The 17,846-nt window shown below is 43.7% G+C and overlaps 1 protein-coding gene across 11 annotated transcripts in view; it reads right to left on the bottom strand.

The window, feature by feature from the left end:
• The window catches only part of KCNIP1 (potassium voltage-gated channel interacting protein 1), a 1,275,893-nt gene that overhangs the window by 100,899 nt on the left and 1,157,148 nt on the right, over positions 1–17,846 (bottom strand). For 2 of the 11 annotated variants that reach the window (XM_075856391.1, XM_075856385.1), the window contains one exon: positions 7,156–7,355. The exons of the other annotated variants lie outside the window; for them this stretch is intronic. In XM_075856391.1, the coding sequence (XP_075712506.1) occupies positions 7,156–7,355 (200 nt within the window). The remainder of the gene's footprint in view (positions 1–7,155; positions 7,356–17,846) is intronic. 11 annotated transcript variants of the gene reach the window in all.

A 17,846-nucleotide genomic window follows, 5' to 3' on the forward strand; every position in this document is an offset into this window, starting at 1 on the left:
TACATTATTCAATAAAAACACAGCCCCTTGCATTTTTGAAAAAGTCTCCGTTACTGAGAAGACATAGTGGAGCCCAACTGCATGGATTCCGGTTGCATAAGAAGAGGGGCTCTCAGTGAAGGGAAGGGGAGCAGCCATAACAATTTTTTCTTTTTTTTCGCTCATGTAGTCGTCAGTCCAGACGTACCACCAGGGTCATAGTATCCTCTAGAGTAAGGGTTGGAGGATGATTAATTAAGAGATCCATTAAAGTTGTTGTCCACCTTCTGACAACTGATGACTTATCCACTGGATAGGTCATCAGTATATCATTGGTGCGGGTCCGATACCCGGCCCCCTACCAATAAGCCACTCCGATGGCCTGCGAGCACCGGATGTTATGGCACATAATGCTATGTACGGAGCCCGGAAGCTGTTGGCTCCATACATAACATAGGGGTCGTGCTGCAGAACTGCAGGTCAGCTCCTATTCACTTGAATAGGAGCAGCGCTGAAGTACTGCACTTTAGCCGCTTTTCCATGGCCAGAGCTAAGTGCACGGAGGCACCAGACCAGCTGATCTATGCGAGGTTCGGGTGTTGGACACCCACAGATCATGTACTGATGACCTATCTGGTGGATAGACAAAAAGAAGAGGAAAGACAAATGCTACTAGAGTCACACATCCAAAACAATTTAAATTACTTTATTACAATAAACATGAAAAAGTACAAACAATTAGCATAGCAGTACTCAAAAGGGAAAAAACATCTAAAAACAATTAAAATCAAAGAAAAAAAGAGAGCACATGTCCCTGGCTTGTATAAATACCAAAAGGACCCCTACTTTTGCCCTATAAGAATTTAAACAGGAAAAATGTCACTTAAAAGAAAGGAACCTGGAAAAATCTGCCTTTGTATAAATGAAAATGCAATGTCAAATATAGAATGCAAAGACAATGCAAATGAATAAAGACAGTGTGCAAGATAGGAAAAGATGCGATTACTACATCATGTTGGTGGAATTAAAGACCGGGTCCTGTGAGGGCAAGAGTGGGGCTGAGACCCCACGTGTATTGCTGTCGGTACGGCTTCATCAGGGGTCATATCTGGTTTATCTGGTGGATAGGTCATCAGTTGTCAGAAGGTGGAAAACCCCTTTAAGTGTTCTTAAAGGACTCGGCGGAATTGGCAATGGAGCCCGGCGTCATTACACTGAGAAGAAATAGACCATCGCCTGAACTCTGAACATTAATCCTCGACTGGTCTTAGTCCCAGCTGGAGAGATAACATCTTGGCCTCTGCTACTGCAGTGACGTCTGGTTCTCCATAAATTAACCCAAGAGCTTCAAAAAAGGATTCCACAGAAAAAATTTCAGGGGCATCAGATCCCAATGAAAAGGCCCAGGTTTGGGGATCACCCTGCAAGAGTGAAACAACGATACCCACTCGCTGCTGCTCAGCTACAGAGGAGAGAGGTCTCAGACAAAAATACAATCTACAACCGTCCCGAAAATTAGCAAAAGATTTTTGATCTCCAGAGAAACTATCAGGTAAGTTCGCTTTCGGGTAAACAGGAGATGCCGCTGGAGCGCGTGCTCGGGTCTGCGCAGTTTCCTGCTGTTGAACCTTTACCGCCAGACCTTGCACAAGCTAAACAATATAAAAGAAAGATATATAAGGCTTGTGAATCTGTTATGTAAATGTAAGAGGAGCGATACCTCAAGGCTGCTGGAGTCTGATGGGAGAGAGCATGCACGTAAACCTGTAACCTCTGATCCGTAACCACTTTGGTCGACAGAATCTAAGGCTACTCTATGGTGTTTGCGAGAGCTGACCGCAAAGTGAGATGGGCTTTGCTGCTTAGAACCCAGGTTGTCTTTGCAGAGTGCAGTTTTGGAAAAGAGGTGCAGTGCAGGCAAACCTGAGCTAGAAACCAGACAGCCAGAAGGTTAATTGAAAGTCCAGAAACAGAGTAGAGGTAATCAGACAAGCCACAGTCAAAACCAGTCGGGAGCAGATAGTCAGAATCAGTAGGCAGAGGGCTAATGAGAGGCAAGCCGAGGTCAGTATCGGAAGCAGAGGTCCAGAAATCAGAAATACAGGAGCAGGCAGGAGCTTGATCAGGAACCAGAAATATTCACAAGCGAAGACCGGTGGAAAGAGACAGGTATAAATACAAGCCCACAGCAGATTGGCAGAAGGACAGAGATGATAGATAGGCTCAAAGCAAAAGAAGAACCTCCCAGAAGCTAGACAGGTTGTCATAGTGACCCGACACATAACATTTATGGCCCTCTCATGCCTGGTGTTTTCGCTAGCACCAGGCGGGCCCGGTGCTAGCGACAGCCACATACAATTGTATTTGCGTCCTCAGGACCCAGATACAATTGAATACTAAGGGTTGCAGGCTACATTAGGCCTGCAGTCTGTAAGGCGCTGGGATGAATCCCTGCGCAGGCCTGCGTGATGGTGTCACGGCATCACGCTGACCTGCGCAAAGGTCCCGCCCGGATGCTGTGAAGTGCTTCGTTCGACGTGGGAACGGGGCTAGGTAACAAAATTTTTTTTGGGGGGCTTCGTGACACTTTATACAAGGGAAGGGGGAAGCTGTGTGCCACTATATACAAGGGGGTACACTACATACAATGGGGGCTGAGTGTCAGTACATGCAAGGGGGGCTTTGTGGCACTATATAGAAGGGAGGGGGCTTTGTGGCACTATATACGAGGGGAGGAAGGGGATCTGTGTGACACTATATGCAAGGGGGGCTGTGTGGCACTATATACAAGGGAGGGGGCTGTGTGGCACTATATACAAGGGAGGGGGAGCTGTGTGGCACTATATACAAGGGGGCTGTGTGGCACTATATACAAGGGAGGGGGGTTAAGTGGAACTTTATACAAGGGACGGGAGATGTTTGGCACTATATACAGGGAAGGGGGTGGGACTATAAATAAGGGGGGCTGTGTGGTACTATATACAAGGGGTCTGTGTGGTACTATATACAAGGGGGGCTGTGTGGTACTATATACATGGGAAGGGGAAGCTGTGTGGCACTATATAAAAGGGTGGAGCCAGTGTGGAACGATATACAAAGGGGGGCTGTGTGGCACGATATACAAAGGGGGGCTGTGTGGCACTATATAAAAGGGCGGGGGCTGTGTGGCACTATATACAAGGGCGGGGGCTGTGTGGCACTAGATACAACGGCGGGGGCTGTGTGGCACTATATACAAGGGAGGAGGCTGTGTGGCACTATATACAAGGGGAGGGGGCTGTGTGGTACTATATTCAAGGGGGACTGTGTGGCACAAAATTCAAGGGGGACTGTGTGGCACAAAATTCAAGGGGGACTGTGTGGACCTATAAATGGGGGAAGGCTGTGTGACTCTATATACAAGGGGAGGAGCTGTGTGGCACTGTATTAAAGGGGGAGCTGTGTAGAACTGTATTGAAGGGGGGTTGTGGGACACTATATAAATGGGGGTTGCGTGGCACTATATACAAGCGAGGGTGGCTGTGGGGCACTATCTACTAAAGTGGGGCTCTGTGGCACTATCTACTAGGGGGGCTGTATGGCACTATATACAAGGGGGAGGACTGTGTGGGGCTATCTACAGGGGGCTGTGTGTAGCATTGTCTACAGGGGCACAAAGGGGGCATTACTACTGTGGGGGCATAAAGGGTGCATGGTTACTGATGGGGCACTTTTATTGTGTCGAACACTGACAGATCATTATTACCAACTTTGGCACTGTGGATTACGAGTTTGTTTAGAGGATGGGGTATAGGTGTGTAGGGTACTGGTAAAGGAAAAAAACAACAGGTCTGTGTGTCAAATTCTGCAGAGTCGTGGTTGGAATAAGTCGTCACAGTGGTCTGGGCCGGATGGAGAAAAAAAGGAAAAATGAACGACTCTACTCAGAGAAAAAAATCACCTGTGACTCACTGGATATATATGTCCTGTAATAACTTATATGGTCTGCTGAGATCCTGTGTATAACTGGCATCTACCACTATATGGTCACTACATGGTGGTAATATTGGTCTTTGTATAATGGTTTTTATTCAGTAAGAGTATGGGGGTATTATTCAGTCACTATGTGGTTATAGTGTGAGGGTATTATTTAGTCACTATGTGGTCATGGTGTGGCTGTATTGTTCAGTCATTATATGGGGGTATTATTCAGTCACTATGTTGTTATGGTGTGGCAGTATTATTCTGTAACAGTAAGGGGGTTTTATTTATTTACTGTGGTTATGGTGTGGCGGTATTATTTGGACCTTATATTGTGTTATTATGGTTAGCATTGGTCTTATAATAGTGAGTTGTGTTCAGTAACAGTATGCAGGTAATATTTCATCTGGTAAAGTTGTATGATTTAATAACTGTATATGCATATAGATAATTTTTTTTGTGAGAGGGGGGACATATGCTTTGGGGCTTGCAACACTCCTGGACGTGCTAGAAATCAGTGATGCAGTTCTCTGCACACCGCCTTCTGAATTGACTGCATTATTTGTACAGTAATTCAGCATTTGGGACCCCACTATTAATCTTGCCCAGGGTCACACTTTATCTAAAACCGGCCCTGGCCAGGGGGGATGGGTAGGGGGGATGGGTGGTGGTGGATACAGCCATTGGTGTGCACATTATATGGATGTTTCCTTCAAAAGGTTTGCTACTTCATATTACTGACTGACTTTATAGCTACCTGTTTATGTATCTCACTTATAGTGGATCTATATACTGCAGCATATCAACTGGACTTTCTTATTTATACATTACTGCTTAAGCCTACTCTTGTAATTTTCAACAAATAATAAGGAACTTTACTATATAGTCAAACACGTGCTATAATTAAAAACTCCATTATCACCTTTTATCTACATCTCTGGATTTGTTTGTCCCAAGATTGCCACGGCTATTTTCTACCACTAGAGGGTTCCATAATCTTCTTTATGTAATTTCTGCTCTATACACTAGCAAAAATCATATATCCTATTGGTGACCTCTGACTATTGCTACAGAGGGATCTCACAGTGCCGCCATTTATCCTGCTCTATCATAATCTCTTTATTGCTATGGATCGTTACATGGATAAAACAAGCTTAATGGCTAAAGGCAAGGGAGCATCAAAAATATCACTCCATCTCCTGGAAGTATAGAGGATGGACAATCGACGGCTTAAGCTTCTACCCAATCGAACGCACAAGCTATATCTGGCATTCTCATGCCAGCTATTGATGCGAGATGAGTATCTTTTCAATCCTCTTTATATGCAATAGTCTCTCAAATTGCTGATCATACCAAGAGGTTATCTGATGTTGAACAAAGGGTCTCTGCCCTGGAAGATGCCAATCTTTCCCATGACACATATGCTGAAGAAGCTGAAAATACCATTGAAATCGTACAGGACATAATCAATGATTTCGAAAATCGCAGTCGACCTAACAATCTTCGAATTATTGGTGTGCCTGAGTCTGAGCCAGTGGCGTAACTACCGCCGTAGCAGCAGTAGCGGCTGTTAGGGGGCCCGCGGCATGAGGGGGCCCGTGTCGCCCGTTGGCATGAGCCCCCACCATGGCCGGAGGCTCCGCCATCAGCCGCGATGGCTGCTACAGCGAGACGCCACTGAACAGTACGGCAGAGCAGGGAGGGGATACATGTGTGATCGCTGGCAGCGATAAGGAGAACAGGGGACTGAAAGTCCCCTGAAGTTCTCCATCACAAACCTCGGACTTCCGGGGTCTGTGTCGGCAGCTCTGTAGAAATGAATGGAGCGCCGGTCGCGCTTGTGTGCATGCGTGACCAGCGCTCCTTTCATTTTTAGTGAGCTGTGCAGACGCCGGAAGTCAGAGATTAGTCATGGAGAACTTGGGGGACTTTCAGTCCCCCGTTCTCCCTATCGCTGCCAGCGATCACACATGTATCCCCTATCCTGTGGAGAGGGGATACATGTCTTTTATTAGGACACACTGTAGGTCGCATTTTTTTGGGAGGGGGGATGCTGTATGGCGTTCCCTACAGGGGGGGACGCTGTATGGCGTTCCCTACAGGGAGGGGGCTGTATGGCGTTCCCTACAGGGGGGGACGCTGTATGGCGTTCCCTACAGGGGGGGACGCTGTATGGCGTTCCCTACAGGGGGGGGCTGTATGGCGTTCCCTACAGGGGGGCTGTGTGGCGTTCCCTACAGGGGGGACGACGCTGTATGGCGTTCCCTACAGGGGGGGCTGTATGGCGTTCCCTACAGACCCCCACCTGTAAGGAACGCCATACAGACTCCCTGTAGGTAACGCCATACAGTCCCCCCTGTAGATAATGCCAGACAGCCCCCTCTGTAGGGAACGCCATACAGTCCCCCCCGTAGATAACGCCATACAGTCCCCCCTCTAGATAACGCCATACAGCCCCCTCTGTAGATAACGCCATACAGCCCTCCTGTAGATAGCGCCATACAGCCCCCCCTGTAGGGAACGCCATACAGTACCCCCCCCTGTAGGGAACGCCATACAGTACCCCCCCTGTAGGGAACGCCATACAGTACCCCCCCTGTAGGGAACGCCATACAGTACCCCCCCTGTAGGGAACGCCATACAGTCCCCCCCTGTAGGGAACGCCATACAGTCCACCCCTGTAAGGAACGCCATACAGTCCCCCGTGTAGGGAACGCCATACAGTCCCCCCTGTAGGGAACACCATACAGTCCCCCCCTGTAGGGAACGCCATACAGTCCCCCCTGTAGGTAACGCCATACAGTCCCCCCTGTAGGGAACGCCATACAGTCCCTCCTATAGGGAACGCCATACAGTCCCCCCCTGTAGGGAACGCCATACAGTCCCCCCGTAGATAACGCCATACAGCCCCCCCGTAGATAACGCCATGCAGCCCCGTCTGTAGATAGCGCCATACAGCCCCCTCTGTAGATAACACCATACAGCCCCCTTTGTAGATATCTACAGGGGGGCTGTATGGCGTTATCAAAAGGGGGGTTTGTAAAAAAGGCACTATCTTTTTATCACTCCGTAGGACACATAATATACATATATGTGTTCTCTGTTTTTCTGCTGAGGTTATTACACAAAAGACTCTTTCACAATGTATGGTTTCAGACATAGTACATGGGAAAATACTTTAACCAAATTACTATGGACATGGGCAGCAATACTTACTTCATTCCTTTCCCTTGGGGTTGCGCATGTAGCGTGGATGCCGGGTGCCCGTCTCTGTCTCCCTTCGTCTGGTGGCTGGCTCTGCGCCTGCGCTGTCTCCCTGGAGACGCGTCTTTGGAGACGCGCAGCCGCGGTGCTTGTATGACAATGGGGGGTGGAGGGTCCGTGACCCCGAGCACTTCCGCACATGCGCCGTGGACCTTGGAAAAGGACACAGCTGATCACACTTACAGATAGAGGTAAGAGCGATATATACGGACAGGACACACAGCAATTTACACCCCCTGAGGAAGCGATATTTGCGAAACGCGCGTCGGGGTGCCTCAATACTCGGTGGGTCACTTTACCTCCAAAACACCTCCATGGGTAAGCCTTCAGTTTTGGTTTTGTTTTATCTGTGGTTCTGTTAAGCGGACTTGTGGTTCCCCTTTACACCAGGCTATAGTGGGCTGGCTCCCCCCCTTTTTCCATTGTTCTATTTCTGGAACCATGTCTTTGAAGAGTTAGACGTAACTCTCTTGCTATTAGTTTGTAGACGTTACTTCATCTACTGCTTATGTGCATGTACTACTTGGTGGAGAGATGGCGCAGATTCCGTTTCAGTAAACCAGCACTGTCTGTATGTTACGGCGATGTGCTCTCTCTCCCCCACATATCTATATACTAACGGAACCTCTCATATTTTTGTACTTATGGCATACCCGTGTTGAGGGTTTTTTGATACCTGATCCACCTATCTACTTTCAATTTTAAAACATCTCGTTGTGTATTTGTGTTTTTATATTTGTGTATTTTCGAATGTAATAATAAAATTATTTTTCTTTGTGTACTTATAGTTTATGACTCCTTTTTCTCATGGTTTCTAATGTAAATGTGGAGTTTTCGCTAGTTTATAGTGACATTTTTGGAGGTAGTACATTTCGCCTTGCGGGTGATACCTAGCCAAATTACCATACCTGTGAGACTTTTTGGTTGTTAAGGGTGGGGGGTGGTTGTGTGACACCCAGGGGAGGGGGGGCCCCAGTCAAAAGTTTGCTATGGGGCCCAGTCTTTCCTAGTTACGCCCCTGGTCTGAGCCAAGATGCTACATAATCCATCAGACATATTACCATTGACAGTGGACTGGGCTCCCCGAATGGGATTACTGCCCGAAAACTTCTGTCAAGTCAAGGCCTGTGATATTCAGATTATTGAACTATTAAGATAAAGTCAGACTAAGATGCATATGGCAAACATCAGCCTGTACAATATGATGAACGTAAATTACTCCTATTTCAGGACTTCTTCGCCTCTGTGATTTCCACAATAAGTCTTTTTCAGCCTGCTTGCAAACGTCTATTTGACTGTGAAATTAGAGTCAACCTGATCTATTCTGCCAAGCTAGGCTTTACTCTAAGGACGGATTTACACGAACGTGATTTACGTCTTTGCAAACCGCGTGATTTTCACGCGGGTCGCACGGACCTATGCATGTCTGTGGGGCAGTGCAGACTGTCCGTGATTTTTGCGCAGCGTGAGTCCGCTGCTTAAAACTCACGAGAGGTTCTATATTTCTGTGTTTTTCGCGCATCACGCACCCGTTGAAGTCAATGGGTGCGTGAAAATCACGCACACCACACGGAAGCACTTCTGTGGAACGCGCGTTATTCGCGCAACAGCAGCAAAAAAATGAATGTAAACAGAAAAGCACCACGTGCTTTTCTGTTTACAAACATCAAAACGGAGTGTCATTAATGATGGCGGCTGCGTGAAAAGCACGCAGCCGCGCACCATATGAACATGACACATGGAGCTGTTAAGTGCCTTTTGCGCACGCAAAATGTCGCGTTTTTTTGCGTGCGCAAAACGCAAACGCTCGTGTAAATCCGCCCTCAGTGGTCGCGCTCATGTTTTTGAGGATCCGGATGCTGCCATGATGTTACACAATCCTTTAACCCTTTCCCGCAAAATTACTTGTCTGGTACGTCGGTATTGCAAGTAATTTACTGCAATCTGACGTACCAGGCACGTCCTGAAAATGAAGCGGGCACAGGAGCTGTGCTCGCTTCATCTTCAGCGGGTGTCGGCTGTAATAAACAGCTGACATCCCGCTGCAACGACGGCGATCGCAGTTACCACCGATTGCCGCCGTTTAACCCCTTAAATGCGGCAGTCAATAGCGACTGCCACATTTAAGTGGTTAACAAAGGGAGTGGGCCAGCAATTGCGGGTGCCGACTGTTGATATTGCAACCAGGAAGTCTCGTAAAGACTTCCTGGACGGCCAGGTACGGAAGCTTATTCGGTCCTTCCCCAAAAAAAGTAAAAAAATTTAAAGTATTAGAAATAAATAACAGAATTTAAATAAAAACAATAATTGCCGTTTCCCTGATCAACTCCTTTATAATTAAAAAAAAATTAGAGAATAAATAAAACTTTACAAAACAGGTATTGCCGCGGTCGGAACGGCCAGAATGATAAAAATGAATTTTTTTGCGTACAATGGACACCGCAAAAACTAAAAATAAAAAACAATGACAGCGTTTCTTTTTTTGGTCATCTTGTCTAAATAAAAATGTAATAAAATGGCGACACTATAACAATTTTTAAAGTGTGAAAGCAGTAAAATGTAAAAAAAAACAATATAAATTTTATATCGCTACAATGGTATAGAATAAGGTTAACATGTTGTTTATACTGCACGTTAACACAGCCACCCCCTCTTGCAGTAATTGTACCTGCGTCTGTAGCATGCAGGTACAAATATATGCATTAGCGATGACTGGCAAGGCACGTAACGTGCCCGAACATTCAGTGCTTTACAAGGACGTCATCGCGCTGCTTCCGTGCTTGAAAGGCGCTGATTGATGGGCAAGTCCTTCTGCCCTGCTAATCAGCGCCTTTTAAAGATGCACCTCTTGCGTCGTTCAGCTACAGCAGACATGCTCAGAAGAGAGCAGATCTGCATTGCCACCTAATGGCGCGGTAATGAGATCAGGGTGAGTATGTAATCTTTTTTTTTTTTTCTACTAAAACTGTGAGTGGCATTATCTACAGTGGGGGGCTCTATCTACAGTGGGGGGGGCTCTATATGTTGGGATGTGGAGCACTATATATAGGGGGAGCTATATGTAGGGCACTATCTTCAGGGGTGGGCTATATGTATGAAACTATATACAGGGGTGGGCTTTATGTAGAGCACTATCTATGGGGAAGCTATTAGTAGGGCACTGTCTATAGGGGTGGGATATATGTGGGACACTATATACAGGGGTGGGTTACCTGTGGGGCACTATCTACAGGGGGCTATATGTGGCACATATAATTGTGGGTATATACTGTAGTTATACAGTGGGAGCTATATGTGAGGTACTATCTACAGAGGTGGGCTATATGTGGAGCCTTATCTAAAGGGGTGCTATATGTAGGGCAGCATGGTGGCTCAGTTGTTAGCACTATTGCCCTGCAGCTCTGGAGTCCATCTACAGGGGCTTCAATGTAGGGCAATATCTACAGGGGCTCTATGGGGGGTCACTATCTACGGGGGGCTATGGGGTCACTATCTGCAGTATGTGTGTGAGACACAGTGTATGGTACTTTTATTATCAGGGACACACTGTATGGTACTATTATAGTTAGTGGTGCAGTGCATGCTGATTTATTATATCTAAAGGGGTTGAGAATTGTATCTCCGTTTATAGGTGCAGAAATGTTTTAAAAGTGAGAAGCTGAAGAAATCAGAGCGAAAACTGCAGAAATGGGTCATGGCCGGGAGAAATCCATCATAGAGGTCTGGACCGGAGGGAGAAGAAAATAACTAGAATCTGAGACGTCACCTGTAAGTCACTTAATGTAAATGTTTATTTTGCCTCTAATCAGTACTGTAGTCGCTGTATGATCTGCAGCGAGATGATGGGTGGTATGATTTTTTTGGGTGAAACAGCATCTCCCAGCAAACCCTTACCACTGTTCGGGCCATGCTGGGAACTGTATTTTTACACCATACAAACCTATACGGCAGGGGTTGCACTAAATTGAGCTGTATTTGTTCTGGTGTTGTATATATGTACTGAGCTTTGTTCTTGTGCTGTATATATGTATGGGCTTTGTTCTGGTGCTGTATGCATGTACTGAGCTTTGTTCTGGTTCTGTATATATGTACTGAGCTTTGTTCTGGTGCTGTATATATGTACTGTGCTTGGTTCTTATGCTGTATGTACTGATGTTGGTTCTCGTGATGTATATATGTATGAGTTTGGTTGTGGTAATGTATATATGTCAGAGATTGGTTCTAGTGCTGTATTTATGTACTGAGCTCTGTTGTGGTACTGTATATATGTATAAGCTTGGTTCTGTAGCTGTTATTATATAGGATATATTTATAATAATAAAATTGCAGGGCAGATGGAATTGTTCTCAATTCATTGTATATTTAATGGGAACCTGTCTGGTAGTTTTAACCCCTTGAACCACCACCATGCGGTAATACACAACCTGACAATATTTCTAAATGTATATGGTTTTTTTCAGATGCAGCAAAATCTTTAAAATCAACTTTTAAAACGGTGCACACTATATGCTAATTACTCATTAAAGGGTCATGCGCGGTGCTGCTATCCAGAATGGAGTCACTTTTGGGGAGTTTCTACTGTATTGGTACCTTAGGGGCTTTGCAAATGTGACATGGTGCAGAGAAACCCATCCAGCAAAATCTGCGCTCCAAAAGCCAAGTGGCGCTCTCTCTCTTCTGAGCTCTGCCATGTGCCCAAACAGCAGTTTATGACCACATATGGGGTATTTCCCTACTCTGGAGAAGTTGCTTTACAAATGTTGGTTTGCTTTTTCTCCTTTATTTGATAAGAAAATGAAAAGTTTTGAGCTAAATCTACGTCTTAGTGGAAAAAAAATAAAAGTTGTCATTTTCACTGCCCAATTCTAATTACATTTATGGAACACCTGTGGGGGTTAAAATGCTCACTACACTCCTAGATGAATTCCTTGTGGGGTGTAGTTTCCAAAATGTTGTTTTTTTTAGGTGCTTTCTTTGTTTTCAATAGAAATATTTGCCTGCCGGCAAAAGGCCCTTTTTAACAACTACAAGCAAGATAAAATAACAAATTTTTATTAGGCTATTATAGCAAAGACACACTACATAGAAATTAAACGTTATGTTCACTGCTGATAGTAACCAGCATAGTGCAATGTGTGCCAGTAGCAAGATTCAAAGTGTCAGTAGCAAGATTCAAAGTGTCAGCGGCTGCAGCACGCTGTACTCTGACCAAGGTCAAAGTCAGTATTAGAGATCAGCAGTAACAAGTTAAAATTTCAAAAGAGCCCCCCCGACATGTTTCACTGCAGATGCAGCGTCTTCAGGGGTATCGGGGCTAATGATCATTAGCTCATTAGCCCCGATACCCCTGAAGACGCTGCATCTGCAGTGAAACATGTCGGGGGGGGGGGGTTCTTTTGAAATTTTAACTTGTTACTGCTGATCTCTGATACTGCTGATCTCTGATACTGACTTTGACCTTGGCGTGCTGACACTTTGAATCTTGCTACTGACACTTTGAATCTTGCTACTGGCACACAATGCACTATGCTGGTTACTATCAGCAGTGAACATAACTTTTAATTTCTATGTAGTGTGTCTTTGCTATAATAGCCTAATAAAAATGTGTTATTTTATCTTGCTTGTAGTTGTTAAAAAGGGCCTTTTGTCGGCAGGCAAATATTTCTATTGATTGTTAATTAGCCCACCAACTATCTGGGTCTTGCTTCTATTATTATCTTTCTTTGTTTTGGCACCACAAGACCTCTTCTAACCTGACATGCTGCCTAAAATATAGTCTAATAAAAAGAAGGCCCCAAAATACATGTGGTGCTCCTTTGCTCCTGATTCCTGTGTTTCAGTCCAGTTGCACACTAGCACCATATGTGGGATATTTATAAAAACTGCAGAATCTGGGTAATAAATATTGAGTGTGATTTTCTTGTAAAATCTTCGGTGTTACATAAAAAATGTATTAAATATTTTAATTTCTGCAACAAAAAAAAAAGACATTTGTAAATGTCACCTCTACCTTGCTTCAATTTCTGTGAAATGCCTAAAGGGTTGAGAAACTTTGTAAATGCTCTTTTGAATACTTAGAGGTGTACAGTTTTTAAAATGGGGGATATATGGGGGTTTCCCAGAATAAAGGCCCCTCAAAGATACTTCAGAACTTAACTGGACCCTATAAAAATATGCTTTTGAAATTATTCTTGAAAATGTGAGAAATTGCTGCTTATGTTCTAAGCCTTGTAACGTCCTAGAAAAAGAAAAGGATGCTGAAAAAGTGATGCCAACATAAAGTAGACATATGGGAAATGTTAACTAGCAACTATTTTGTGTGCTATTACTATCTGTCTTACAAGCAGATACATTAAAATTTAGAAAAATGCTAATTTTTGCAATTTTTCCCCAAAATTTTGGTGTTTTTCACAAATAAATATTTAATTTACCGACCACATTTTTTTCACTAACAAAGTACAATTGGTCACAAAAAAAGAATCTTGTTTGGAAAGGTAAAAGCATTCTAAAGTTATTACCACATAAATTGACACGTCAGATTTTAAAAAATCGGGTCCTTCTTTAAGGCCAAAGTAGGCTAAGTCCTGAAGGGGTTGAGCCATGCTTCTCCATCAAGATCCTCCTTACCATCATCTCCTACTTGAAATGTGTTACAAGTCACCTGATATTTTCTCCATGTTCATTTTTGAACACGATCTATGTTTTGACACCTTTGACATTGTAGCCTCCTGACGCCCACAGCCATGGATCTGTGAGCGCTCCGTCTCCCTCCTAGGAGATGCCAGCGCTCACTTCCGCTCCGTCCGGCCGGGTCCCGTAGCGTGCGCGCGCTCACTCGCGCCCGCTCTTAAAACAATGTTCATTAACCCACATGATTTCCTGCCCTATAAGAATGCCCCAGCCCTTCTGATCCTTGCCTGAGCGTTGTTAGTCTTTCCCTGTCTGTCTCGCAAATGGTCCCTTAGTGTCTCCCGTTCCAGCTGTTACCCGTGCCCTGTTACCGTTCCTGTATTCCACATTGTTCCTGTGCCTATCCGTGTTCAAGTGCCATCTGCCATGTCAAGTGCCATCTGCCACGTCAAGTGCCATCTGCCACGTCAAGTGTCATCTGCCACGTCAAGTGCCATCTGCCACGTCAAGTTCCATCTGCCATGTCAAGTGCCATCTGCCACGTCAAGTGCCATCTGCCACGTCAAGTGCCATCTGCTCATCGGATACTGCCCACCACGTCTGGCGCCACTTTCCGCACCTGCCTCCATCCGTGCTGAAGCCACAGCCACCGTCCGGACTATTTCAGGTACCTAAGCATTACTGTCTGCTATCTTACTTTCACATAGACTGTGACCTGGTCAGCTGCCTCCCCGCTACGGCGGAGCGGCCTAGTGTGTCCACAAACCCAGTGTCCGTGACAGACATGCCATTCCTTGGCATGTTGCTACTGAAAACGACATTTTTGCAATTGTTGCACTTAGTTTTGTTTTGTTGGGGAGGGAACATGTCAGGACCTAATTCATTGCCATTTGAAATTTTTAGGTATGATGCCTGCTCGCTGGGACAGGACTTAGTCCTCACATTGCTTAATCCACAATACGAGATTCTGTAAAACAGGAATAGATTAATGGCGTCTTTACCTTTAATTCATTCTACGTCAGGAGGCTATCTTAGGTGGTGTTCCTGGAATGTGGATGGCCTTAATAGCCGAGGCAAAAGAAAGAAAGTTCTTAATCATCTGGGTAAAAGCGCTCTGAGATTGTCATTTTGCAATTCTATACATGACCCAGTTCTAGATAGTCAAGGAAAACCACTACAAACTTCTGCTCATTCGCAGAACCCAATTCAATTCATGATCGACCACCTAGATGTTATTTATCCTTGGCATCACTGTCATTCTACAGATAAGGACTTTTCACATTTTTCTCCTGTACACAACACACAGTTTAGGATTGACTACTAGCTCATTTATTCTTTACTGTCACATTCTGCTAAATCAGCAGAGTTGTCTAATATTATCATATCTGATCATGCCCCAATACTGCTCACCCTAACTTTGCAACCTGCCAAATCCAATTCTACACTATGGCGTTTTCCGTTGTATTACTATTCCTCTGTGGTGTTCAAGGATTTTCTATTAGGTCAATGGGACACATTTGTAGATGCTAGCATTTCTAGTATTGATAATGTCATTATTTTGGTCTACCTCTACAGCGGTATTACGGGGACATCTTATTGCTCATGTTAGTAGAACGTGTAAGGTATGGAATAAAACAAACTCACATTTATCTGAAACTTATCGCAACTATATCACGGCTGACACACCCTCTAATCTAACTTTATACCTGGAAGCAAAGTCTGCTTTAGAAACACTCTCACAAGAAAAGGTGTCCCTTCAATTAGATTTTGTGAGAAATAAATACGTTCGCTGGGGTAAAAAAACTGTCCCTTTACTGTCCTCTTTAACTTTCCAGAAATCCATTAGGGTACATAAAATCCGATCCAAACAGGGTGACTTGCATACTAATCCTGAACATGTAATGGAGGACTTTTGTGAATACTTTGAAGACTTATATAAAGCCATCCCAGCTGATTTTAACAAAATTATTTCTTTACTAAAAAATGTAAATCCTCCCAAACTAATAAAGGATCAAACAACATCCTTGGATTCTCCCATTATTAAGGAGGAAATTGTGTGTGCCATAAAATCCTTTTATCCCTTCAGGACTGAGCCTGTTTTGGCCTTTTTTCAAATCTGACGTGTTACCTTATGTAGTAATAACTTGGGAATGCTTTTACCTATGCAAGTGATTCTGAGATAATTTTCTTGTGACATATTGTACTTTATGTTAGTAAAAAAATTTGGTTGATAAATTTAATGTTTATGTGTGAAAAACACCAACATTTTGAGAAAATTTGCAAAAATTAGCATTTTTCTAAAATTAAATGTATCTGCTTGTAAGACAGACAGTAATACCACACAAAATAGCTACTATTTCATATATACCATATGTGTACTTTATGTTTGCATAGTTTTTTAAACATCCTTTTATTTTTCCAGGACGTTCCAAGGTTTAGTACTTTAGCAGCAATTTCTCATATTTTCAAGAAAATTTCAAAAGCCCATTTTTTCAGGCACCAGTTCCGTTCTGAAGCCACTTTGAAGGCCTTATATATTAGAAAGACCCCATAAAACACCCCATTTTGAAAACTGCACCACTCAAAGTATCCAAAACAGCATTCAGAAAGTGTTTTCACCTCATAGGCGTTTCTCAGGAATTAAAGCAAAGTAGAGGTAAAATTTACAAATGTCATTTCTTTTTGCCAAAATTCATTTGTAATACAGTTTTTTCTGTAACACAGAAGGTTTTACACGAGAAATGCAACTCAATATATATTGCCCAGATTGTGCAGTTTTTAGAAATATCCCACATGTGGCCCCAGTGTGTTAATGGACTGAAGCGCACAGGCCTCAGAAGCAAAGGAGCACCTAGTGGATTTTAGGACCTCCTTTTTTTTAAATATATTTTAGTCAGATTTGAAGAGCTCTTGTAAAAAAAAAAAAAAAAGTGAACCCATTTTGGAAACTACACCCCTCAATGAATTTATCTATGGGTATAGTTAGCATTTTGACCCCACAGTTTTTATGCTAAATGTATTTGAATTAGTCTGTGAAGATGAAAATCTACTTTTTTTTCTGAAATAACATAGAAATGTTTAATTTTCACAAGGAATAGAGGAGAAATAACACCCCAGTATTTGTAAAGCAATTTCTCCCAATTACGGCAATACCCCATATGGGGTCATAAACTTCTGTTTGAACCCACAGCAGGGCTCAGAAGAGAAGGAGCGTAATTTGGATTTTGGAGCGCTGATTATGCTGGATTCGTTTTCAGTGCCATGTCGCATTTGCAATTAACTGGAGTTACCAAAACCATGGAAACCACCCAAATGTGACCCCATTTTGCAAGGAACACCCCCACGGAATTTATCTAGGGTTATAGTTAGCATTTTGACCCCACAGTTTTTATGCTAAATGTATTTTAATTAGTCTGTAAAGATGAAAATCTACTTTTTTTTCTGAAAAAACAGACATTTTTAATTTTGACAAAGAAAAAAGGAGAAAAAACACCCCAGCATTTGTAAAGCAATTTTTCCCAATTAGGGAAATACCCCATATGTGGTAATACACTGCTGTTTGGACCCACAGCAGGGCTTAGAAGGGAAGGAGCACTATTTGGCTTTTGAGCTAAGATTTAGCTGGAATAGTTTTTGGGTGTCATGTTGCATTTGCAAAGCCCCTGAGGTACCAAAACAGTGAAAATACCCCAAAAGTGACCCCATTTGCGAAATTATACCACTTAAGGAATCTATGGGTATAGTGAGCACTTTGACCCCACAGGTCTTCTGCAGAATTTATTAGAATTAGGCCGTGAAAATGAATATCAACATTATTCCCACCAAAATGTTTAATTTTGTAATTTTCACAAAGAATAAAGGAGGAAAAAGGACCCCAACATTTGTAAAGTATGGCAATACCCCACATGTGGTCATAAATGTTTTTTTATTCTAAATTAATTAAACCTTTCTGGACTGAGCCATTTTTTTATTTTCGTCTTTCACTCCCCGCCTTCCAAGAGCCATAAAGTTTT

Source organism: Rhinoderma darwinii, chromosome 3, assembly GCF_050947455.1.
Source record: "Rhinoderma darwinii isolate aRhiDar2 chromosome 3, aRhiDar2.hap1, whole genome shotgun sequence".
Taxonomy (NCBI): Eukaryota; Metazoa; Chordata; class Amphibia; order Anura; family Rhinodermatidae; genus Rhinoderma; species Rhinoderma darwinii.